At 32.2% G+C, this 25,314-nt stretch overlaps 2 protein-coding genes across 3 annotated transcripts in view; one reads left to right on the plus strand and one right to left on the minus strand.

Annotated features, from left to right (window-relative positions):
• The first annotated feature begins 240 nt into the window (after window positions 1-240).
• On the plus strand, window positions 241-7,037 carry LOC111633692 (dual specificity protein phosphatase 23-like). 2 transcript variants are annotated; one of them, XM_023378307.1, is made up of 3 exons: window positions 241-1,174; window positions 1,277-1,654; window positions 3,623-3,887. In XM_023378307.1, exons 2-3 carry the CDS (start codon window positions 1,388-1,390, stop codon window positions 3,830-3,832), a joined length of 477 nt encoding a protein of 158 aa, XP_023234075.1. In that variant the 5' UTR covers window positions 241-1,174; window positions 1,277-1,387; the 3' UTR covers window positions 3,833-3,887. The 2 variants fall into 2 exon arrangements, with proteins under 2 accessions (XP_023234075.1, XP_023234074.1); XM_023378306.1 differs by lacking the exon at window positions 241-1,174 and having other exon boundaries at window positions 1,339-1,654; window positions 3,623-7,037.
• A 10,551-nt stretch (window positions 7,038-17,588) lies between these two features.
• The window catches only part of LOC111633690 (minor histocompatibility antigen H13-like), a 33,601-nt gene continuing 25,875 nt past the window's right edge, over window positions 17,589-25,314 (minus strand). Inside the window, exons 3-11 of the mRNA XM_023378304.1 lie at window positions 24,050-24,132; window positions 23,822-23,910; window positions 19,266-19,351; window positions 19,066-19,191; window positions 18,937-18,994; window positions 18,737-18,857; window positions 18,570-18,672; window positions 18,407-18,492; window positions 17,589-18,337 (exon numbers count right to left, since the gene is read on the minus strand). Of these exons, the coding sequence (XP_023234072.1) occupies window positions 18,247-18,337; window positions 18,407-18,492; window positions 18,570-18,672; window positions 18,737-18,857; window positions 18,937-18,994; window positions 19,066-19,191; window positions 19,266-19,351; window positions 23,822-23,910; window positions 24,050-24,132 (843 nt within the window). The 3' untranslated portion in view covers window positions 17,589-18,246. The remainder of the gene's footprint in view (window positions 18,338-18,406; window positions 18,493-18,569; window positions 18,673-18,736; window positions 18,858-18,936; window positions 18,995-19,065; window positions 19,192-19,265; window positions 19,352-23,821; window positions 23,911-24,049; window positions 24,133-25,314) is intronic.

Raw genomic sequence — 25,314 nt, forward strand, 5'->3', positions numbered from 1 at the left:
AATTAAATTCTTTTTAAAACCAACTTTAATTTGTTTTTACATACTTTCCCGGTTGTTATAACAGGGAAAGTATGGCGATTCGGAAAAAAATGATTCCCTCCCAGATTTTCACATTTTTGGACATAGGACACCTTGAAACGTCGGAAAATGAAAAAAATTCGGGGGTAATTTTTGTGGAGTAGGATTTTGTTCACCCCATTTAAAGCTTAATAATTCTGTGCTTTTTGTCGAAATTTTGTTGGGAGATTAATGTTATATAAAAAGTTTTTTAATAAAATATGATAACAGATTGCGCCACCAAAGTTTTAAATGTTGCTGGGAAAGTTGAGCAACTCCGCTTTCTCTATGGAGTCAGATCATCGTGCGCTGTACAATCCCAAACCCCGAGATCACACTATCTACTAAAGAAAGTGTTATTTAAATTAACATTTTGTATAATTCTAATTTATCGCTGCATTATGTACGAACTAAATTCTAAAACCCATCCAATTTGATACTCATAATCTGGCATTAACGTGGCTCGTATCATCGATAAACTGACTAAGCGACGACACAAATATCCCCTCACGATAGGATTCCCTTCTATTACTTTGGCTGTAAGTGAAATTTATACAAACGTTTAAAACGTACGGTACAGTACGTTTGTACTCGCTGCTCCTCCATACACGTTTCCACGATTTTTGACGATTTTAATTATCGAGTATTCGAAAAGATTTAACGCTTTCGATAGTTATAAAACTTACCGAGATGTGTTTTTCGAAATTGTTAACAATTTCAGACGAAGAATGGGTGGTGAAATGGTTAAGTATTCCTAAGAATTAATATTTATTGACATGTTCTATCAATAACGGTGCAACCGCGTTTTTTTTAAAAAAGTCACGTCACGTATTTGTCAATGAGTACGATTTTAGCTACCGCCGAAAGCCAACGAAGAGCATTCGCAGCATTAAACAGCTCACAAGGGAGTGGTGTTTCCGCTGCTGTCTGAAGTTACGCGAATGGCATTTCGTGTCTTCGTTCTTGTTGCAGCACGATCGAGATCGAATGGTATTTCATACGACGTAGGCACCTACAAAATTTCAGCTTGGACGGCGTCGAAAAGAAGTACAGTACAGTACATTAATAAGGTTGTCTACGGGGCGAAACAGAATCGTAGGACGCATCAATGTCAATGGTATTTTTGGTTCCGTGTCTGTCCGATTTATTATTTTGGAAAATTATCGATCGTCTTAAGTTTTCAAACAAGACTAATCTTTCAAGATTTATATCTTTTTAGTTTTGAAGAAAGAAAAGTAAATAAAATCTGTGATTTTAAATCTTTCCGAAAATTCTCACCAGAGGGAACACGCTAGCCGAGCGAGACCTTCGGCGGAGAAGAGGTAAATCGATGTCTAGAAAACCGCGCAACTTTTCGTGGATCGAAGAGGGTAAATTAGCAGCTTTCGGTTGGCCGTCCACGGTAGAAAACGTGCGCTACCTAGTCGATGTCGGAATACGTCATCTCGTGACGTTGTCGCCCGAGAAACCACCCCCGATCTATACGTTTCCCGAGATCAGCTGGACGGAAATCAAAATACGAGAATTTCATCCTCCTACCGTCAGTCAGATAAACAAATTCGTCGGCGTTTGCCAGAAGGCGTTCGAGTTGGGAGAGGTAAATTACTTTTCGGTTAATTAAAGTCTACCTAGGTAACCCTAATGGCGGCGCTTCGGTTAGGCTACATTAGATTAACTATATTTTTAGTAGACTTTTTTACTTTGTTCAAGAACTACCGTGAATCGGTAACTAGTGACGTTAATCACTCGGCGGCTCTCTTCCGGAAGCGCCGTCATTGGGGTTATCTAGGTACACTACTTTTCTTGTATCTGCAATGTAGGTACTGCTTGCATCCTATACCGTCCAAAAGTTCCCTTAATCGAATTTTCAAATTATTTTTCACCTGTTGGAAAAGTGACCGGTGTGTTATAGATTTAAACGGGATTCCGCCGGGCGGTAAATGTTACGAGAATGGCCGCTTTGGGAGCGACCTCGGCCCGGAATGCCTACGCTCCCGCCAAAGTACGAGCCCGGGTGACCGGTTCGAAAGTTGCCGCGGATGGGAATTCTTTACTTTTTCCCGAGAGTCTGCCGGACTTCCCTCGCCGTCGGCCGTTTCCGAATGGCGGAAATCGGGTCCGCAGCCGCCGGTCGGTCCTCGGAGAATGCGTTTTCCAAAGACTGCCGACCTCGGGCGCGTTTTGGAATGCGGTGACACCAGTATGTAAAAAAAACGTGAGAAAGCAGCTTGGACCGAAGTATCGCAGAATGTAATTTATCGGTCGGAATTTTAAAGAAAAAAGGTCTACCTATCTACGAGATCTACGCGTTTCTAAAGGATATTTATATATTGCAGTGTTTTGGTATGCCCGATTTGAATTTTAGAACGACGGTGTTGTTTCTGTAAAATCGAACTCGAACTCTGGTTATTTACCCGACGTCTGTGTTTATGTTTTTGGACTTTTTCATTTTTGGATTGGTAAATAGCGAGTATTTCTAGCAGAAAAACTATATGTTATCTCTAATTGACATCCTTTTAAATTCATACTCTTATAAAAGTAACTGCTATGACTGGTATAAGTACCTCTTAGTCTACTTTTATAACTACTGCCTAGTGCAGGGATAGTTTATTTTCCCAATGTGCCCAAAGTGGCACGTTGGGAAAATCAACTGGTGCGCAACGTATCGCACGATTTCGGTTTATCGTCCGATTGGCTTTTTTACAATTACAGCAATTAAAGCATTTTTATTTCGTTTCTTTGAATGTCGTTATTTGAAGTCCAAAACTTTGGCATGCATAAATATTTTTAAAGATAATTATACTCTCTATGTGGTGTGCGGACTTTAAAAGGTTTGCCATACCTGGCCTAGTGGAACCTTTAGATTTATGATAATATTGAAAGTGTTTTGAGCAAATTTGTACGAATTGAATAACCGTGTATCGTCGACGGGAAAGTGAGAAGTGTGACCGTGTCCGGTGACACTTAATCCGCGACAAAGAAGTTTGTTTTTGGAAGACTTAATTTGAAAAAAAATCTTACAAATGTGTGAAGATTTTGGTAGAAAAAATTTCCAATGATGTACCACCAAGAATCCCACTTTGCATGAACTTGTTTAAAGATTTTGTGAAACCTGAATTGGTTTTTTGATTGCTATGTCATTTCTAAGGACTTATGGCCATCTCACTCCCTGGACTTTGACAGATTTTTTTATGGGAGTATGTAAAAGAGTTTATGTAAATAATTTCCACAGTTTGGATGAACCTGAATCATAATGTTTGGACAAGCATGGCAAGTCAAAAATGTTATGACAAATGAGTAGGGATGTATGTCATCAGTGGATCTCTACCTCCAAATCCACTTCTGTCGTCTACTTGGAAATTTCTGAGTACAGCTGATAGTCTGCATGTGTTTTGTTCATTTACATTTTGTGTGAAGGTCAAGTTTTATTAGTAAAAAAAAAATTTGAAAGATTGAATAAGGGAACTTTTGGTACATTGTATATTTCCAGTAATCTGTCTTTCTTATACAATATTTCCTTGTATTATATGCTTGTCATTTGTATGCCTGCATTTGTTCATTTCAGGCCGTCGGAGTGCACTGCTGGATGGGGAGAGGCCGGACCGGCACCATGGTTGCGTGTTATTATATTAAGTTTAAAGGAATGCAACCGTTAGAAGCGGTCTCTATGGTCCAGAGGGCAAGACCGGGCTCCGTAGAGACTTACACTCAGGAAGCGGCCGTGATGGACTATTATGCATATTTAGTTCAACGTGGCCTATTAGAATATGATTAATCAATTTTAAACATTGTAACATTCAAACATTATTTATTAAACAGACTGAATACATGAGTCAATATAATACAATACAATAATCAAAAAAATATTTTGTCTCTTGAGACAAAAGATTTTCTTGATTAAATATTTTTATTTTTTCATCCTAAAAGCAAAGTTTGCTTTTAGGAGAAATAAATAGTTATAAAAAATACTTAATTACAGCAAATGTAGAGAATCGAAAAGTGGAATAATTACTCCAAGATGGCACTCTAAAGTATCTGTCCGGAATAGTCATTATGTTTACATTTCCAAAAAGTTTCGATCTTCTTACTGACAGAAAAAACAGGTATGGTCAATGTTTCCTAGTTTGAAAATTCCAAACTTTTGCCTTTATCTAGACAAAATCTTGTGTACACAAACATTTTCATAAAACAGAATAAGAATGTTTTCTGAAATAAAATGATTGATGGATATTAATTTAAAATTAAAAATTGGTCTGCTAAAACTGGGAATTCCAAATTTTTAAATATATAAGGAATAAAGTTAAATGAGAAGATATTTGGATTTGTTTTAGTTGTTTATTAATAACAGTTGTCAAAAACATAGGTTAAACTATGGAAGAAATGAGAAGCAGTTTCACTTTACTTTTTTTTTTTATTTTACTTTTGGCTAGTAAGTTTTGTCTGGTTTATATAAGATGGGTTCCCAACAGTTTTGTGGCACGGATGCATTCGACATTGCAAAATATAGTGGTGGGCAAAAATAGGATTTAAAAAAAATAAAAAATATTATGTCCTTTATTATAACATGCATTTTGTAATATATATTTACTATGACATATTATATATTTATTATAAAAGCCGAATTAGTGCGATCTTTGACACTGCATTTCATTTGCTAATTTCTCACAGTTGGGAGTGTAAGCCGATAATCCCAATCGTAAACAATCTTCAAGGTTAGTATTAGTAAGTTGAGATCTGATTTTTGATTTTATAATATTCATGGTGAAAATAAAGATTCGCACAAATATGTGGAACCAAAACAGGACTTGATTTTGAAGGCTTTTTTTCTTTACAAAAGGTTATACTTTTTATGCTGAACTAAATTCCAAAAATTTTCATCCGTATTGTGAAATTTTAATACGATGTCATTTTGGAAATCTAAAATCTCTTCTTCAATTATCAGTGTTTCTTCTTGAAGAAGTTCTTCTATAAATTTATCAGTTTCAGTAATGTCTACTTGTGTACTATAGGATTTAAAAAGCATGTAACCACGGGTTCGATAATGGTAAATTGATGGAATCTACTTTCAAACTTCCAAAAGTTTTTTAAGATGAGTAATAAATAATGTTAGGTCAAAATTATTTTTACCGGTCACTTTTTTCATCCTTGGAAAATGTACAAGAAAATTTTTTGACAAATTACTTATCCAAAACTGTATTTTGGCTTTCAATGCTTTTGTAGAGCTAATAATTTTAGCTAAATGTTTATTTTTTCCCTGGAGATCCAGGTTTAAACTGTTCAATTTTTCACATATGTCAGTTAAAAAACCAAGTCCATCAACCATTGTAGGTTATCTAATTGTTCAAACGTTTGACCTTTTGACATAAGGAATTTTTTTTAATCTCTTCCAAAAGATCAAAAAATTGGCCAAGTGCTTTGCCTTTACTTAACCTACATCTGCATGTAAGATAAGGTCAGCTTGGGAAGATTTGTCCTTTTCTACAAGGGCTTTAAACAATTGTGTGATGAAGGATTTGCTCAAATTTTGTTAATTATTTTAATAACAGCATTCATAACATGTTCAAAGGATAATATTTGGACACACAATGATTTTTGACATATGATTCAGTGATAATACATAAAATTCAGAAAGGATTCATCTCTCTTGCAATGAGAAATGAATCCATTATTGCAACCCACCATTGCTAGTGCACCGTCAGTAATTATTGCTGATAACTTGTGTAAAGGCATATTAATTTCTGTTGAGTAATTTTTAAAGATATTATAAATATCTTCACCCCTTGTTTGCTCTTGCATTGATAGTAACTTTAATAGTTCTTCTTTCATACTAAAATCACTGAATACCATTCTTATCATTACTGCCAATTGCACTGTATATATCTGTTGACTTGTCTAATTGTAATGAGAAATACTCATATTCTTCCAAATCATTTTTTAACTGACTTTGAAATCACCTGGATTCTTCTTGTACTTGTATTGTTTGATAACAGCAAATCTTGTATTGCTGAAATAATTTCTCACTTATTAGAAAATCCTCCAAATAACAAATTGGCTCCAATGAGAAATTCTTCCTTAATTAGTTCACTTTCTAAAAATGGTGGTTTTGTTTTGCCAAAAAATGAGAAATTTTAAAGGAAGCAATAGTGGCATTTTTATTTTTATTTACATGGCTGGTAAAAAAATGCGTGTTGGGTAGATAATCCCGATTTTAGTTGATTAAATTTTCTTTTTCTTAACTTGGATTTAGACAGATAACTAACTTCAAAATAATTGTGATTAGTTTTGTAATGATGTTCGACATTGTGTTCTTTTGCCACTGACACAACACTTGCATATTAAGCAAATACATTTCTCCTTACTTTCGATAACAAAGTAGTCTTCTTCCCAATCTTTGCTAAAATGATAGGTGCATTGTATTTTACTTGGATTACTCATTTTCAGGTAAAATATTTATATACACAACTCAATGATAGCATGTGATGACAACAGTACGAGTTTACAATGACAGCGTGCAGTGGCAACTAATACCATACTACTAATACAATAGAGATACTATTGGAGACATGATTATAATAGGCATGATGGATTAGACAGTGGTTAGTGTAGCCAATTTAGCAAATTTCTCATTACATCTAGCAAGATTTTAAAAACTAAAGTTTTTATTTTCTTTATTTTTGAAGATTTAAATTTTTTGTTTTATTATTTGAACACTGCAGCAGGCGCAAGGTTAGGAACTTGATATAAGAAGTCATGATCCAGAACCAAAATGTTTTAGCCAGTAATTCCTGCATTTTTCTTTTTGCATCAGCATGTGCTTTTGCTGACTATCTATGTAAAGTAAAACTAGATTGCATACATATATGGGAATTAACATGATTTTATTTGGGGACACTTGAAAATACTGCCTCTGTGTCTACACTGATCGGAGCTACTACTGGGGAACGTCAATGCTAACCGATACTAAGCAGATTAAAAATAAAGAAAATGAAATTGTTTATTATAATTTAACAAGCAATTATTTGTGACATCGTCAACATGCCAGGCTACAATTCTTAATCATATTTTTTTATTTATTTAATTTAAAACATATGCTTTCCGCCTCAAATTAGTAGTATCTTTCCCTTGTATGTCGTACTTTTCTCTTAACATTAGAGTCGTTCCAGTTGTCTAACACCTTTTGTGGAAAACGTTTGAATTGAAATAATGTGACTTCCAGTTTGCATTGGAAGTTTGTATATACAGTATAGTTATTGAGGCCTTCTGCCCCTAAGCTTCTCATATCTGGTCTCAACTTTCATCTATCTAACTCCATTCTTGAGATTAAGGAAGGACAGACAACAGTGGAAATTTATAATCTACAATTTTTTCAAATTGCAGCCCAATAATTATTAATTAATTTTCAATTATTATATTTCTTCAATCCAGAGATGCTTTACTTAAAACTCATTTTTACTTGGCCAAAACTGTTTTATGATCTGTTTAGAAGTCACATTTCCAATGAGGTTTGTCAGTAACAAGTATTCCATTTGAATTTCAGTTTTAGCAGTTAAAATACACATTTTGAGACCATTAAAATAAATATGCAGATCCTGGAAATAGATAATGTTTAATTCTATATTTCTATTTGATAATCATTACGTTATTTTTCTAACTTAATTTTAAGTTTTATTAAAAAATATTTCTGCAGAAAAAGTGTTAGTTAAGAAATAATGTATTTCTTTCATTCTTAGTACCTATGTAAATTTGAAATAAGCCACAACAGGCAATGTAGATCCTTATGATTAAACTCATATAATCAAATTATAACTGATATGACTGATTATATCAATGGTTCCCAACCTTTTTCGGGTGGCGACCCCCTTTTTATAAAAGCCAAGTGACCCGCGACCCCGATACAATTGAAAAAGGTATTTTTAATAAGGTAATTAAAAAACAATGAAATTAGTTTTTTAGTATAATTTTATTTTAAATTATGTTTAATAATTAATTTAATGAGATAGTTGAAATTGCATGTATTATTAACCAGCCTCAAAATTCGCGAGTGAGATTTTGTTAACGCCAACCTCATGTCATTCTCAACATTTAATTTATTCCTCTCAAAACTCTCAACACGTGATTCAACCAACTGACAGAACAGCGTACCCAGATTACACTTATTTTAATTTTTTAAAAATATATGAAATTATTCGAACTTTAAGACACCATTAAAAATAAATATTGCATTATAGTGAAAATTTTGTTTTAGTTTACTGCATAAGTTGGCGACCCCACAGAAAACCCGTCGCGACCCATAGGTTGGGAACCAGTGGATTATATGGTTAAACTCATATAATCAGTTATATCTAAGAAAACAATTAATTACAGTAAAATTTGAAATAATAATAAGATATTTTTAATATAATTGTATAAAAATGTATTTGCAGACATATATGGCATAGTCCACTTTAATCAATTCACTGGAATAATTCAAAGAAATACTCATCTGACAAAAGCTTGTCAAACCAAAACTGCTAGACCCCACAAGACGAGGCTATTGGTTTCGTCTTAGATGTGCTACAATTGACAAAAATAGGATTGACTTATTTTCTAAATGGAAACTCCCATTTTACATCAAAAACAAACAATTATCTTTTATGTGACTATCACACTGCATGTGTGTGCCTGTTGATATCTGTGAAGTTTGTTGAAAAAAATGAAAAAGGCTTTAAAAAATCATTACAAAACTATTATTATTTGGTGAATCATTCTTTTTTACTTCAAATGAACTAATAAAAAACTTTTCATAGCTCATTTAAATTTTTAGTGGATTGCTTAATGTGAATGCTTGTCAATTTTTTCTTATGGCAAATGACATCTCTTTTGCTGAATGTGTACGTCAATTCTCTGTTGGAAATGTTTTATGGTATGTTTTACAAGCTATTTGAATTCTCCCAATCACATCTCTAGTTCAGTGTTTTTCACCTTCTTGAATAAGAGACCCCTTTACAAGTTAAAAAATTCTGGCAACCCCCCAAGGCCATATTAAAACTATGTCAGTGATTTTAAAATCTAAGCATTTAATTATCTTTCTGTTTAGACCTAAATATTGATCAAAACACCAATTGTACTGTAAAATAAACAGGCACAGTTTTCTCACTGAGATTGTAGTTTTTTTTTTATTGTAGTGTAGGACCTACAAACAGTTGTCTTTTTCTTTTACCCGCGATCCCCCATGTAAGGTTTTGCGACCCACGGGTTGAAAAACACTGCTCTAGTTGTCGGTTCTTGTTTGTAAACAACATTCTTTAAATATCCCCAAAAATAAAAGTTGGGGGAAGCCAAAACTGGTGATTGTGTAGGCCATTGTAGTGGTCCACATCATCCAATCCACTTTTTGTTAAGTGCTTGTTTAAATATTTCATGCATAGTGGAGGCCCCACTCCATCTAAATGAATTCACATTCTTTGCCTTATAATACAAAGATCAACTTCAAATAATGAACTGAACTGGTTACAAAAATTTGAATAAAAGAATGATTGCAATGATTTTTTTAGCCTTTTTTTTTTTCCTATTGAACTTCACAGCTATCTGTAGACATGCACATATGCAGTGTGGTGGCTGCATATGTGCATTTAAAGCACATATGCAGCCACCACACTGCATATGTTCAAAAATATTGTTTTTGATGCAGAATTGTAATATGCAGTCAAAAATGGGGTTCTCATTTAAAAAACTGAGTTGACCCTGTTTTCATCAATTGCAGTGCCATCCACGATGAAATCAATAGCTCTATCTTGTGGACCCTTGAAGTCTATCATTTTTAATTCCCCCCCTTTGTAAGACACATACTTTTTCAAGTTATTCCAGTGGATCAATTAAAATGACCACCTGGTATACTTGCTAATAATTCTTAAACAGTGAGTTTAAACTGGCTCTTCTAGACTGCTAGTCTTTTGTGGACTGTTACAAATTCCAAAATGCAATCCAAAGAAATTATTTGATGAAACTGGATATCTACTAGTGTCATTCTGGCATCTCTCTCCCTAGCTTTGATAATTGATTAATAATCAATTTTTTCATTAATTAAAGAAAAATAAAGTCAGCTCTACCCACTTCTTAGTACCTGCAGAGTAGCCTTGTAGGTGCTAAGCAGGACTTTACAGCAGGAATCTTGATCATGTTCTGGCTTCAGGCAAACAATTTTTAACTGCAATTGTTCAAGAAAGATGTACTGTATATTTACCCAATTATTTTATTTTATTGATTTATTTTTATTATCTATACTAATATTATAAAGAGGTAAACTTTGTAAGTTTGTATGTAGGAGGTAATCTTCGAAACTACTCATCCGATTTCAAAAATTCTTTCACCAATATTTAGAATGGAACTTGAGGGTGGACATAGGCTGTATATTATTCCAGTAAACATTCATATAAATTAAAAGATATCATCTAGGTTAAGGCTTTTATGTCCAACAGATGACACTATGAGTATGATGACCTAAGTTTGCTTTTCTGCGAGGATGAACTAAAGCGGATCATATTCTATCTATCTATCTATATAAATGAAAATGTAATGTTTGTTTGTTCCTACCTATTCCTTTGAAATTTTGACACAACGTTGCATTCAAATACACACGTGTTTTTATATAATATGTGTGTCGAAATTCCCTCCACTGGGGAGGAGAGGGACAGGATTAAGGCTTACCATGAAGAACTTGACTTCTATTATACTATTTTAGATGCGGTTTTTTGCGTTTTAGTAGGGTACTCAAAAGAATGTACACTAAAACGGCTTTTTCAAAAAATTCCCCCCCACGGGGGAAGTGTTATACATTTATAATAGTTACATTTTGAGCCACAACAATGCCTGGCAGGGTCTGCTAATAGCTTATAAAATATGTAACTTTAGCACTATTCTCAGTTATATCAAACTGTAATTAAATACAGGAAATGAATGGCCAGCTTGTAGCCTTTCTAATATAAGTTAAAAACAATACTTAATATAATTTAAATGTTACAACAGATTGGATTAAATTAAAAAGAAAATTCTGAACAATTAGTTAGGAGGAATTTATTAGAAGAAAGAAAAACTAATTAAAAATATTTGCTTTGGTTTTAGGCCTCTACAACTTAAGTGATTAAAAACATTCTTGCATAGTTTTAAAATGTATTGTTTAAAACTGCAGCAATGCAAAACTGCAGCAAAGCAATGCAAAAGAAAAAGAAATAAATTACTTTTTCTTCAGTTGTTAGATAATAAAACCATATATGAAAGTTATAAAATTTGTACAGAATGTGGTTGTGGATCATTGTTAACCAGAGCTGATATGTACAGTTGGTTTTGACTTAATTGGGTGTTTCCTCTCATTATTTGTAGATACAATTTTTATTGAAGGCTAATGTATTGTTTGATAGCTGCAAGTTTAACAGAAATCTTACAAAAAGTCAATCAAGAATCTACATAGAAATATGAAGTTTCTTAAATTTAAAAATATCTCTTATTCTTAGTATTGATTGATAGACACTAGATTGATGTCATGAAGCATACAATCCAAAAATTATCATTTTCTATTTGTAACTTATTATTTGTACTCTCAAATGCCTGTCCAAAAAGTTACCTTACCAGATAATACGCTTATTTGCATTTCCTTTAATTCCATTTTAGTTACATTAAAATGATTAAAATGATAATTGTCTAAGTTGCACACTTTTTGCATCAAAGATGAGGGTTAAAACAAAGAGTAATGTACTAAATATTGAATAATAGATTTATACACATGAATACCTAATTGTATAGAATAAAATTTCTATTCATTAAATCATATGATAAAATACAATATGAATAGTCAAGCAGTTTAATGATAATTAAAATATAAGTAGCACATTAATTGTCATGATCCATTATAATTAAAGTTTATCTTGTTATAAAGTTTGCAGAGAATTGCTTCTATATTGTATTGACTATTATAATTGAGTAAAGATAGTGAATTTACATATTTCTGCTTCTCTGAAAGAAAAAATGTATGAGATTTCAACAAAGTAAATTCTAAATTGAAATCTGATGAAAATTTAAAGTGAGAAAATACACTGAAAGTTGGAGTGTTTTATTAATTGTCCTTTGTTCACTTTTTAATAAGTCATCCTTTCAGGGAAGAGTACTTGAAAACTATAAATATAAAATTATTTTTAAAGTACAAGATTGACCGGCATTTAATATCTCGTACTCTTTCATAAAATAACTATGTAAATTATCGTAAATTTGAAAATACTTTGCTGCTATATAGAAATTGGCAAATGATGGTTGCATTCCTGAACTGAAGAAACATTTGTAGGAAATGTAATGAAATTTGACACATTTTGCTACTTTGCCAAATTTGGTAAAACTTTAACAGGTAATCTGATGTGGATGTTTGGTGCAGTATCATGCCTTATTTACTGCTAGTTTTAGAGGAAAAGGACGGTGGCATGCAAAAAGATAAGCCCAAAAAATTAAACTCTGAAATGCTAGACCTCTATGGTAACTGAGTCTTGTGGCTTAGTATTCTAGCCCAATAAGAATATAAAAATAGCACAAGTTTAATTTTCCCATCAAAAAAACAATTAGATTTATGACAGCCTATACTTTCATTAAAGAAGCAGCATTTTTTTTTTTTGAAAACTTCAACAGAAAAAAAGGCATATCAAGTTTTTGTATGAGAGTTGTTTATTGTGGCCCATCAATTTTATCATGGAACGCTTGAACACCTCAACATGTTTTTATGATAAAAATTGTTTCCTGGATGAATTATGACAAAAGTGGTGACATTGGTCTCCTGATTTAATGGCTTCAGATTTTTATCCAGGAGGAAGTAACTTTAATAAATTAAAATAACAATCTTAAATCATCATCATTGGGTTCGGTTACAATAGAACAAACTTTTCAAATTCAACGTAGCTGTCATTCCACTGATTCGAAGCAAGTAGTTGTCATTGATGTCACTGTGTCTGGTAAAAAAAAACTTCATAAATACCAATAGTTTAAAAGTTTATTTCAATTAATGATCTCCAAGTTGAAGATGACTCAATCTCTATAATTTATGATTGCATTCCTAGTGAAAGCCTTGAGAAATTAAAATTTATAAAATGTTTAAGACTGCATACTACATCCTGTTATGGCTGTGTCTTCACCTAGGAACACTTGTATGTCATGTTCAGAAGTGAACAGAGGTGTTCCATCAAAAAAAGGGGCCTACCATCCACTATGCTCCTTTACGTGCGTCTAGGGATCTACATTGCCCACTCTTTGTTGGACCTGCTGACAGTAATTGGGATGGTGTAAACCTCAGATGATGATTCTTGTCCACAGTATCCTTGGAGCTCCTTAAGACATATGTCAACGGATTCCTTTTGTAGGTAATATTGATGTTACTGGCTCTTGCTATTTGTAGATGGTGCATCTCATCCATCTTAAATGGTTTTACTGTCATTGTTCTTTAGCTGAGGAGATATAAAGGATCTAGGCAATAACTGACACCTGGTCGATAACCATGTTTTTTCGTTAGGATACTTAAGGGAATGGTCTACACCAGTGGTTCTTAACTGGTGTTCCACAAACTTGTTGCAAGTGTTCTGCAAAATTATGAAAGCAACTTTAGCATAAATTTATAGTTTACAATGCACACGAGATGCAACTTGCACTTTGCAGTGAACTGTTCTTGTTACCTTTGCAAAGACAAGAAACTCAGATATTATCAGGTGCATACCAGAATTCTAGTGAGAACACAGCAAACTATAGTAAGCATGTCCTCTCTGAACAAATTTGAAATAGCTTTCACCAGTCAACTTGTGAAGTTCCACTAGTATGCCAGCAGCAGGTGCCGAGTAATTCATGAAGCTTGGAGTTTTCATTTTCTATTCAGGAACAGCATGCTGTCATCAAATTTTTGTTCACTCTTGGTGAAAAAGCAGCCAATATTCACAAGCAGTTAATGGAAGTCTGTTCTTGCTGACTACACAGTTTGCAAGTGGGTTCAAGAATTTTGCAGGTGGAATTAGCTCCATCAAAGACCAGCCAAAGCCATTCCAACATGATTACTGGTTGGCATGCAAAACATATGCCAGACAAAAATTTTTGTGAAAGGTCTTCCAATTTTGCTCTGCTGCACAGAGCTCAAGTCGTCTGAGATTTTACAATAGAAAAGGTTATCAAAATCTTGCCACATCCTCCATACGCACCAGTACGAAGGATGTGGCAAGATTTTGGCACCTGGTTCCAAGTGACTTTCAGCTGTTTGCAAAGCTGAAGGATTCACTCTGTGGCACACTTTATTCATCAAAATTTAATCTTGGTAGTTTTTTCTGGAGTCGTTCAGAACCACGAGTTTAACCACTTGTCAAAGCACTGTGCAGAGATGCAAAGTGTGTCTTTACAAAAACAGGGATTGTGTTGAAAAGTGACATCAAAATTTTTCTTCAGAACTGACCAGTTTAGAAGTTATGGCTAAACGGTATGTAATTACAGTATGTACCTCATACATCTAAATAAAGTTTTTGTACAGAGAATCCATAGCTTCAAAAACATTAAAAACCTGTTTTAACCTTGTTGGTAAAGTTTGAATATCTACGGAAGCTCAGTACAAATCTTTGCATTTACATGCTGAAAGTAATATGGTTATTTAAGATGAGGAACACACATGCATAAAATTGTGTGACAGAAAACAATCAGAAATCAGCTTTCGGTTCAGTTTCTGTTTTACGCCAGAACACACACACGTAAAAATTCTGGTCGAATAGAAATGCCACTAACAGTGCTAATTTTATTAATTTTTCCTCTTGTATATCTATTCCTTTGTACCTTCCATTTTTTTCTCCACTTCCTCTGCTATAATACAGAAAATTTAAATTAACATACGCTTATTCCGAATTCAAATAAAGAACGTGTGATCTAAATACTAAGCCTATATATCAATTCTACTAGACCTACCAGTTATTTGAAATTTAGCACCTATAGCCATCCATAAATGTTGTTTAAATACAATGTCTTTATACGTGACACAAATGTGGTCGAACGGATTCGGTAAACTCCTCTATTTCATTTCTTTTTCGAGACTGTCACAATTTTAAGGTTAACCCTCATTGCTGCCATTGTTAGAATAAAAACCATGTGTCTACATTGATGTCACAAAAAAGACTTCTCTTTATTCGAGGAATTTTGGTGTAAAAAGTAGACATGCTATACTCTTTTTCAGTTACGTTTCGGCCAAAAGTTCAGAAAAATTTTTACGCTTTCTGTTTTATGCTAGATTTTACACCAAATTTTACGCATGCGGGTTCCTGGCCTAAAGTGATATTCTTAAGTTGTAAAAATTGACACGCTTTATTTTGGAAAAAAGCTTTTATAAAATGATATTTGGACAATATTTTTAATTACTTGAATAGCATAAATGAAAATATTTTGACATCCACTGACAAGTGTCTCGGGAAAAATACGAGGGCGGTTTTTTCAATCTCCGATGGTCCATAAAAAAAAAAGTAAATAACAAAATGAAAAATCCTTATCGCTTGCTTTTGCTTGTAATCGGATAGGTTACATAAAAGCCAGTGCATAAATTGTGCAATGCATTTTGCATGTGGGATTCTTTTATAAGTATTTAGCCTAGATGTTTTCAGGTGAATTAAAATTTGAAGTGCATAGATCTGCTGGAAAATTTTAGGTGTAGAAAAAGAAGCCCACGAGTTTGTGTCAAGCAATCTAAGTTTTCTGACAGATTACTGGATACGCATCCCTCACACTAAGTTGTTGAAGAGCGCTACAAAAACATCTGACAACACAATTCCATCAACAAAGAGCAATATTTTGCATCACAAAATTATATCTTTTGTGTCAAGATGGCAAGTAAAGTAGAATGCATTCTTTCTCTACATAGCATTTGTAGCACTACCATTACAAACTAGCATATACCTTGTTTAGGTAAAAACAATTTCTACAAGAGACCCAGATCAGATGCCTAAGTTAGTCGAGTGATAATGCTTATCTCGACCCCGTCGAGAACTGCCGATACATTAAGGCACAAAATTTATTTGCAGAGGTCCGAAAATAAGCAGCAACTGTTGGAATGCTATTAGAAGCGAGAGTATTTGAAGAAACTCGTCTGCCCTATGAAGCATTGTTATCCTGTTTCAGTTGTGTTTTCATAGCATATATTATGGAAACTCTGTTTCTGTAACTGAACAGCAATATCTTTCGACAGTGCTGTGGTGTTGATGTACCATTATGCGTAATGGCATATCCCTCAAATGCTTTTCAATGTTTATTGTACACGATGCAATTTCCACAGCCAATGTTATATACCAAATGCTACACATGTACCTTAAAAGTCCCTCCTGCTGCTCTTTTGCGAACATCAAGTGGATGGAAATGAAAGTTTTGTGCTCTAAAATTGCTAGCAGAGTGCCTATCCATTATTATTGGATGCAATTTATTTTCTGCTTTATAAACTTTTTGACATTTATTTAAAAAAAAAAAACATTTGTATGGAATTTGAGTTTTATGTAAGTAGGATGAATCAACGTGTCATAGAAGTTACTTGGGTCTAACAAGGGAAAGCTTTAACAGTCCATTTCAATATCATTTGTGTGGATAAATCTAATTATAAATCTTTATCAAATAAAATAAGTGCACTTCCCAAGCTTTTTTCTTTTTAACACGAAAGTCCTGAATGTGTGTGAGTAAATTTTGCAGGAATTTTCAACAAAAACTGTGTAGTTGTGAGGTGGTGTCAATGAGCAAAGTATTTTTTTTTCTAGATCAATGCAGTTTTACATAACTTGAAAACAAATCTAAATATAAAATAATTGAAAATTATACATTTCCATAATTGTTTGTTAATAAGAGTTGTTATAAACATAGCTTAAACTATGCAAGAATTGTGTATGGTAGTGGAAATTGTAAAATGCCATGTTGTCTGGATGTTCTTCTTATATGTTTGCATGTTTTTAATAGAAAATAAATTTTTCTTTTAAAAGCACGCAGCAATTTGGCAGATTAATATTAAATTTTATAGTTAAACTTGAAGATTTATGATTTTACTGTTTTCTATCAAAATTTGTTTTTAGAACTAATATTCCTGGTGAGAATTTCTTGAATGTAATAATTTTTTTTAGTTAACTGCAAGGTTAAGGGACATCAATTCACAAAAAATTCAGTTTCCTAGGAGAGATTGGTGCCACTGCAATATGTCATCTCCCAAAAATTTGCTCTGGATCCAAATATTCCCAGAGATCAGACTGATGGAAACAAAGCTTGGACTTCAATTTCAAACCCTCAGCCAAATAAATAAATTCCCCAATATTTGGTATTAGAAATACAAGAGGTAAATACTTTGCTCTTATTACATACTTTTGCACCATCCATGTGATAACAAGTATTGTACATTTGTATGACCACGGGCCAGAAGATTGACGTGGCTGCAACGGACCGTCGTGCAAACCTAACTAAAAGTAGATTAACGGAGTACGATTAGCCGACTCCGACCATTATTTATTAAAACAGACTAAACACACACGAAGGGATGAAAAAAGTAAAACATTTAATCAAGAAAATCTTTTACCCCTTAAGAACTTCCAAAAACAAAGTATAAAAAATTACTTAAGTACGGCAATACACGTAGAGAGATCCGACAAGTGGGATAATTTCTCCACAAGACAAGACTAAAGTATCTTCATTGGAATAGTTCCGTTTACATTTTGAGAAAGTTTTGATCTGCTTCTTAACTGGTGAAAATAAACAGGTATGGTTGACACAAAACAAAAAAACAAATTGTTTCCTAGTTTGAAACTCCAGATGTTTTCCTTTTATCTAGATAAAATCATGTGTACACAACATTTTCGTATAACAGAACAAGAGAATGTTTTCTCACAAATAAAATGGTCGATGGATATTAATTTACAATTAAAAAATGGTCCGCTAAAAACAGGAATTCCAAATTTTTAAATATATAAATAATAAAGTTAAATGAGAGGATATTTGTTTTAGTTGTTTGTTAATAAGATTTATCATAAACATAGGTTAAACTATGGAAGAATTGTGTATGGTGATGGAAATTGTGAAATGCAAGATGCAGTTTCACTTTACAACTTTTTTTTTTTTTGGAAAAACGCATAGGTGCAGCCGATTAATTCTTCGTTGGTTTTTTTTTACAAGAAGTGCATTTCGGCTAACAAATCGGTCTTATTGGACCTTCTTAGATTCCTGCAGAGTTTCGTTTTGTATCGAGGGAGTTGTGGCATTTGTTTTTGTCTCGTCCGGATGGTCTTCATATCTGTTTAAATTTAAACTGGATCAGTATATGTATCTGAAACGTACCAAGTCTAAATGTGAGGACACTTACAAAAACATTGCCTTAATGTCTCCATTGATCAAAGCCACCAGTAGTGGAACACCAATACATGCTGGTACCAAATAAAGCAAAGCAGGCTGAAAGATTGAAAGTAAAGTAAGAAATTTCTAAGCAGTTTATTACTATCTAAATAATATAATATAACTAATAATACCTGAGCATGTTTAAAATAAGCCATAACCAGTATGGTAGTCACTAATCCTATGAAATATGCAGCAAAACTTGTATAAAAATACAAATTTCTTTTTCTCTTTAGACTAAAAAGAAATAAAATTTCAGATCATAATTAATAAACCGACTGGGAATTTCATCCTGACGTACCTCTGATCAAAACGTAACAACAGGGCTATAAATATTCCCGGAATGACGACGTCTCCCAGACCCAGCATGGCATAATTTGTTCCATCAAAACCTTTCTGTAAGAAGTCTTGAGGAAACACCACTAGTACAAAATAATAATCATAATGTCTAAACATAATAATAAAGCAATAACTTATAAAAAAAATCAAAAAGGTCATTACATTTAATTGGAGCCTCAAAGGATTTGGCAACAGTCACCATTACATTAGTACCAAATACCTGGACAATAAAAAATAACATTGTTATGCAAAAATATGGAACAAAAATTTCAAAATAAGAGCATTATTTACCCAGAATATGTCATACACAAAGAGACCACCCAACAGAATGCATCCGGTGACGACATTGTTCAGATGCAACAGTTCCACGCCATTGACAGCAAAAGCCAGTCCAAAGAGATTGTTTGCAACCCAGTGCTGGTTCAAAATAAATGATGTGTTATCAGAAGTCTAAAATTTTCTGGCAAAAACCACATTTAGCTCATTATTACCTTTTTCCATAGATACCACATCCCTGTCAATGTGCACAGAAACAGGCACAGTAGGTCCTTGTGATCAAACTCATAATCAATAATATCTGAAATGATCATTTTTATTTAAATTTTAATTTCTAAATTGTATACTGTAAAAAAACGAAATGTATGTACTTGTTGATGGGTACCGATCGGCAAGTGAATGTATATCTAAGTTGTATGTAATAGGCAATATACTTTGATAGGAAATTTGAATGTTTAAACTGGGCGTACTGGACAGCTAGTCTCTTAATTTGTAACGGCTGCAAAAATCATAATACAAAAGAAATTTGAATTATTTGACGAAATTAATTAACATCATTCTGTGATTTGAATAAGTTGACGAGGAAGAACAGATTACAGGGTTTAAGCTGTCGATAGTTTTTTAGTTAGAATGCTACAATAATTCAGATTTAGCGACAACTAAATCTTGGTACATTTTGCTAAAAAACCAACATTTTACAAGTGGTTAAGACGTTTTTAAGATGCTTTTACTAGTGATGGGACAATACCAAAATTTCTCCCTATTCCAATTCTCTTGAATACTTTCTGACGTTTATTTTAGTTTAGAAAAATTAATGATTTACATTATTAATTAATGTATTGTGCTCATAAACATCAAGCATAAGAATGGGAAGTGATTGGGAAATCCAGAATCAATCTTTTGAAAGAAACCCAAAAATTCTTCATTTATATGTAGACACAGATGCTTTTATTGTGTAGTAGAAAATAAATTTGTGATTTTATTGCAGATAAAGTTAATATTGGAACACCACATTTCGTTGGCCAAAACGACAACGGGTAGGGGGAAGGTAACGAGAAGACATCACCTTGACAGACATCACCTCTTGTATGGGGCATCAGGCATTTTCTGCTTTGTAGACACGAAAGTTTTACAATAAACAAATATTTTAAAATTACAATATTAACAATTAACTAACAATTTCTGATGGAATTGGATTTGTTTAAAAGATTTGTTAATGTCAGATATGTCATTGGCTAAAGTTTTTAAAATGATAGTTGTAAATAACTTCTCTCAGTTACCCTTGTATAAACAGTTAATGAATTTGTTCTTTCACACCCAGTGCATACTGTTGAGTGTGAAAGGTTTCAGTGAGATGACATTCTCACTGAATCCAACTCCAATTAATGAAAACTTCCAACTGTCTTGATGTAAAAAATGTCAGTAATTTGTTAAACATCTCCAGCATTTGTTGCCTGGTGTGAATCAAAACCAAGAAGGGTTGTACAACAGATTTATGGTTATATTGGTTGTACAGTAATCTGTGAGAATAAACAAATGTTTTAACAATAATTTATTGTGTATTGTTCTGGGCAGCCTCTGGATAAAAATGTTAACTACAACTTTTTGAGTAAAATTAGCTAAACTGCTGCAGAAAATTTTTCCCCAGCTTAAACCCTGAGATTATTCTTTACACTTACTTATTTTTGACTCTTCCATGTACTATTTATGAGACTACCTCCAAAACACAGTACAATCCCACAAACTCAATGTGGTGTGAAGAGTTACAGAATAGCAATGATGCTAGTATGAACAGTGGAATTTTCATAAAGGTAATACGTACGGTGGAACCTTACTTAATGAGGACCTCTCGTAATAAACAAAACAAAGTGTGAAAAAACGACTTGCTTAATAAGTGACATTTCACATAACAAATGACGAAAAGAGGGGAAGTCCCAGATAGAGTGATGTAACATGCGCACAATGTTTAGCACTCAATCTGCTAGCATATTAGTGTCACTTGTGATCACACATTTTTCCAAACTTGTTACATATAAACATCAACAACCATAGCCAATTATATAATAACGACACCAAATGATATGCCAAATTGTTAGGCTATGTAAAGGCTATAATTAAATATTAGAAATTAAATAATTTGACTAGAGGTAGGCAGTTATGCTGTCATCTCGTATTAAATTTAATGACCGATTCCAAATTAAATTTCATTTTTTTGTTTTCTGCAAATCAAATTTGCATTCCAAGTTGGTTCATTCTGCACTAGAAGAAAAAATGATGATTCATGTTTCTTTACAATGTATATTATATAATTTTCTTTAAATAAACATTATACATAAAACATTTGAGTATTTTTTTTTTTTTTTGGCATGGAATGAATTATCGTATTTTACATTAATTTACATGGGAAAAATTGTTTCACTTAACAAATGTTTTGCATTATGAGTAAGATTCTAGAATTAATTATGTTCGTTAGTGAGGTTCCACTGTATATGAATTTGCACATAAAATGCTCACTATTGGTACATAGTTATTATATGACAAGAGAACCTTCCAGAACCTTTTGAAACATGTAAAACAAAAGTTTGAAAGGCAGCAGATTCAATTTTACTAAACTGACAGACTATGGAGCTACAAACTGAACAAGTTCTAGAATAAAATAATTTTTATACCCTTATACACCTTTAAAGTGTGACAAAAATTTAGAAATAATCTACATTTTATAATTTACTTGAAAATGTGAAACTGCTCTGATCTCTTATTATATTTGTCAACTTGGACATAAATTATTAATAGGACTGTTAAACTGGTGTTAAGTATTAATGCAAAATTGAGCAAAAGTTCTTAAAGAAAACAGACTTTCTTTATTGAGCCTCCTCGATGACGACAGCAAGTAAAAATGATAGCACACTCAATACGCAAAAGTATTGTACGTTTGAGCTGAATATTGTAAAGGTAAAACATCTTTTAACCATACCTTAGGAATTTTTGAATGATTTTAATTTTCAATGTAATTTAATTCTTATAATAGGATTATGAATCAATTTAAAAATCCATCAAAAAGCCCATTATTGTCAGGAGTTGGATTCTTGTATTTCGTAAGCCTTTCACATTGTATAAATTAATTTTAGTAATTTTAGTGTTTTAAAATTTACTGATAATTTATTTGTCATTTGTAGTTAAAAATGATAGCCATTGTAACCCTGCTGAGGAGGGGCGTGATAACCCGAAACACAGTTGTAAACAAAAGTATGTGTACAGGAGGCTCAATAAAGAAAGTCTGTTTTCTTTAAGAACTTTTGCTCAATTTTGCATTAATACTTAACACCAGTTTAAGAGTCCAATTAATAATTTATGTCCAAGTTGACAAATATAATGAAAATTGAAATAAGGACAATAAGGCAATAATTGCTCTGATCTTTATTATAATTTTATTATTTGAAAGGTACAACGTGATGCAATGATTGTTCTGAATTATTTTCCAAGAAATGAAATGGATAACAAGCATGATAAAACTGAAATATAACTGATAAATGAAACAATGCATAAAAATGGATTCTGAATAGTGCTTTTAAAACTAATATCTGATCAAACTTCCAATTCTATCAAATTATTTACAACCCAAAATACTTATCCAGCATTGTTTCAACTAGGTTTTTGAGACAGAATTCACTAATTTCTTCCCACTTTTCAATGAATGCCCATTTAAAGTCTTCAACCAAGTTAAACTATCTCTTAATAACAAAATTTAATCCTCAAATCTTGGAAACAACCATCCACAGAATTGAATTTCAATTTCCAAAAAGAACTCCCAAATAGATTTGGCAGTGTGCCATGTAACATAGGTATTCCAGTTTGGAAACTGCAACACTATCTTATCTCCAAAGGAAAATAAATGCTTCTCTAGCACATCTTGATATTTATGTTGGTTTGTTCTAACACATACAAATGCAATATCCTAGTACATTGTTTAGAAAACAGTGTACTGAGATATCTTATGTCATTCCTAGATGTGATCTACCCAAAGCACTGCCCAATACAATTTCCCACAGAATAATTCTTTTGTTTGTTGCATGCACCTTTGGCCTGCTGGGTGAATGTCGGATGCTGTAATTTTTTCTCATAACTTTCCTCAATCTATTCGGTTTCTTTGCAATTTCAGTCACAGAAAAGCTTGATTTGACAAATGCTGCAACTTTTCCTTCTTATTTTTCTTGAAGTTTCATTACATATGCCAAATAAAGTGGAAAAAATAATCTGCACACAAAACTATTGCCAAGCGTTATTTGTACAAGTGCTTGAACACTGTTATTTTAACTTTCTCAAAAGTGAAATGAATAACTATTTCTAAATTTAAAATGTCAATCAAATTAGTCATATCTTGTTATTCAGACATGCAAATTTGTTCTCTGACCTGTAATTTATTACTTTACAAATATTAAAGTAAATATATTGGAAAATGTGGTTTATTATATAATGTCTGAAAGTCAAAAAACTACCTTAAAAAGTCAAATTTTATGTTTTACTAAGTACAAAAAAGTGAGAAAATTCACTATCACAGAAATATAATTGGTAAATGTCGGCAGTTTCAAATCATTAAGCGAAACAAATAAAAATGTGAAAAAAAATATTTTAGCAAAGATGCAGAGAAATCAAATTTCTTTAGTTTACCTAAAAGCCTGAGTGTTTAAAGATGCTGTTATCTTCATTGATCGTCAAGAGAGTTATTTGTACAATAAAAAGAATATAAAGGAGAGTTGATGATGTTACTTACTTTCTTTTTCAGTTCCAGTGCCCCTAGTAAATATCAAGTGATAGGGAACATTTGGAAAGCTTTCCGGCACCAATTTATTAACAATGGGACTTTAATTATAATTTTTCATCATCAAGTTTTAATGAAAAGAAAAAAAAATCGGTAAGAAAAGAATTAGACCTTAACGCAGTTATATATTATTTTTATAAGTATAAAAAATATAAACTAAAAAAAAAATTATTACAATACCTTAATATGTGCGCTAACGCTAAGACACCAAGGAAGAAAAAGTATCCAGTCAAAAGAAGATTTATATACTCTTTGGAAAATATCTATAAAAAATAATGACAAATATATTTTAAAACTATGTTTGATAAGATTAAATGTTTAAGAAAATATTAAATATAAAAATCCTTTGAAGCTTTCATTATTTATTGAAACAGTTCTCATCTTTAGAATAATAAAATTTAAAGCTAAAAAAAATTCATTGACTACTATTAAAGATGACAATTGGTGAATTTTATAGCAATTCCTCCTTTGTTTCTTTAGTATAAGCTAAAAATTTAGATTCAAAAATTCACTTAAAAAAGTTTTGAAACAAATGGCAACATGTATTCACTAGATTACTGTTTGATAAAACAAAAGATTTTTCCACTTCTTTCTTAGACTATCTGGAAGATGACGACATTAACATTAAGTTTATGAAGCTAATAAAATAACATTTAATTCAATTCATTGTGTTAGGAGAAATTTTTATATCACTGATTTGAATAAACTGTTTTGTTAGGAAGATCAATGTAACTTAAATTTTATACTAAATGTTAAACATTTTACTTATTTAATGAAATATATGCTATATATTAGGGTTTCTCATTTCTTGGTCTTTTGCTTGTCCCGGGATTCCGGGATAAAAGTGAACTGCTTCCCGGAATCGAATTAATTATTTTTAAGATGTACAAAAGTATCTTTAAAAAATGAAAAATAATTATATCATTTGATTTCAAGTAATTTAATACATTCTGCAACCTCCAAAATCTTGTTAATAATGCCGTGTAACATATATATTAAAAATTACCTTTGAATTACGTAGAAATTTTCACAAATAGAAAAAATTTATTAAAGCTTGCTGGAAACTGCATACAACAACAAAAATGCTTTGAATTGAGTTGAAAATTTAAAAACAAATGAACTTAGATCAAACTTCTAACTTAAAAGGTAATTTTTGTTTTTTAAATAAAACATAATACAAAATATTATTGTAAATTTTTATAATAAGATTTTAAAAAGCAAAGATGGTCGATACTCCGATCACTCAATCTGATTCTTATTTTAGTAATGAAAAGTCCTGCTACCGAGAATGCCCTTTTCGATTCAATTGATGTGAGTGGAATTCGGTCTTCTCTTAAATGCATTAAACACATGTTATGTGTTTTTTTGCCTGTAACCTGGAAGATTTCTAGTTTGTTTTCGAGATTGTGGTACTTCTTTTGCTCTCTAGTATTCTTGATTTGTCT

The sequence above is a fragment of the Centruroides sculpturatus genome, unplaced genomic scaffold, assembly GCF_000671375.1.
Source record: "Centruroides sculpturatus isolate CEXI.00-Female unplaced genomic scaffold, Cexi_2.0 scaffold647, whole genome shotgun sequence".
NCBI classification, from domain to species: domain Eukaryota; kingdom Metazoa; phylum Arthropoda; class Arachnida; order Scorpiones; family Buthidae; genus Centruroides; species Centruroides sculpturatus.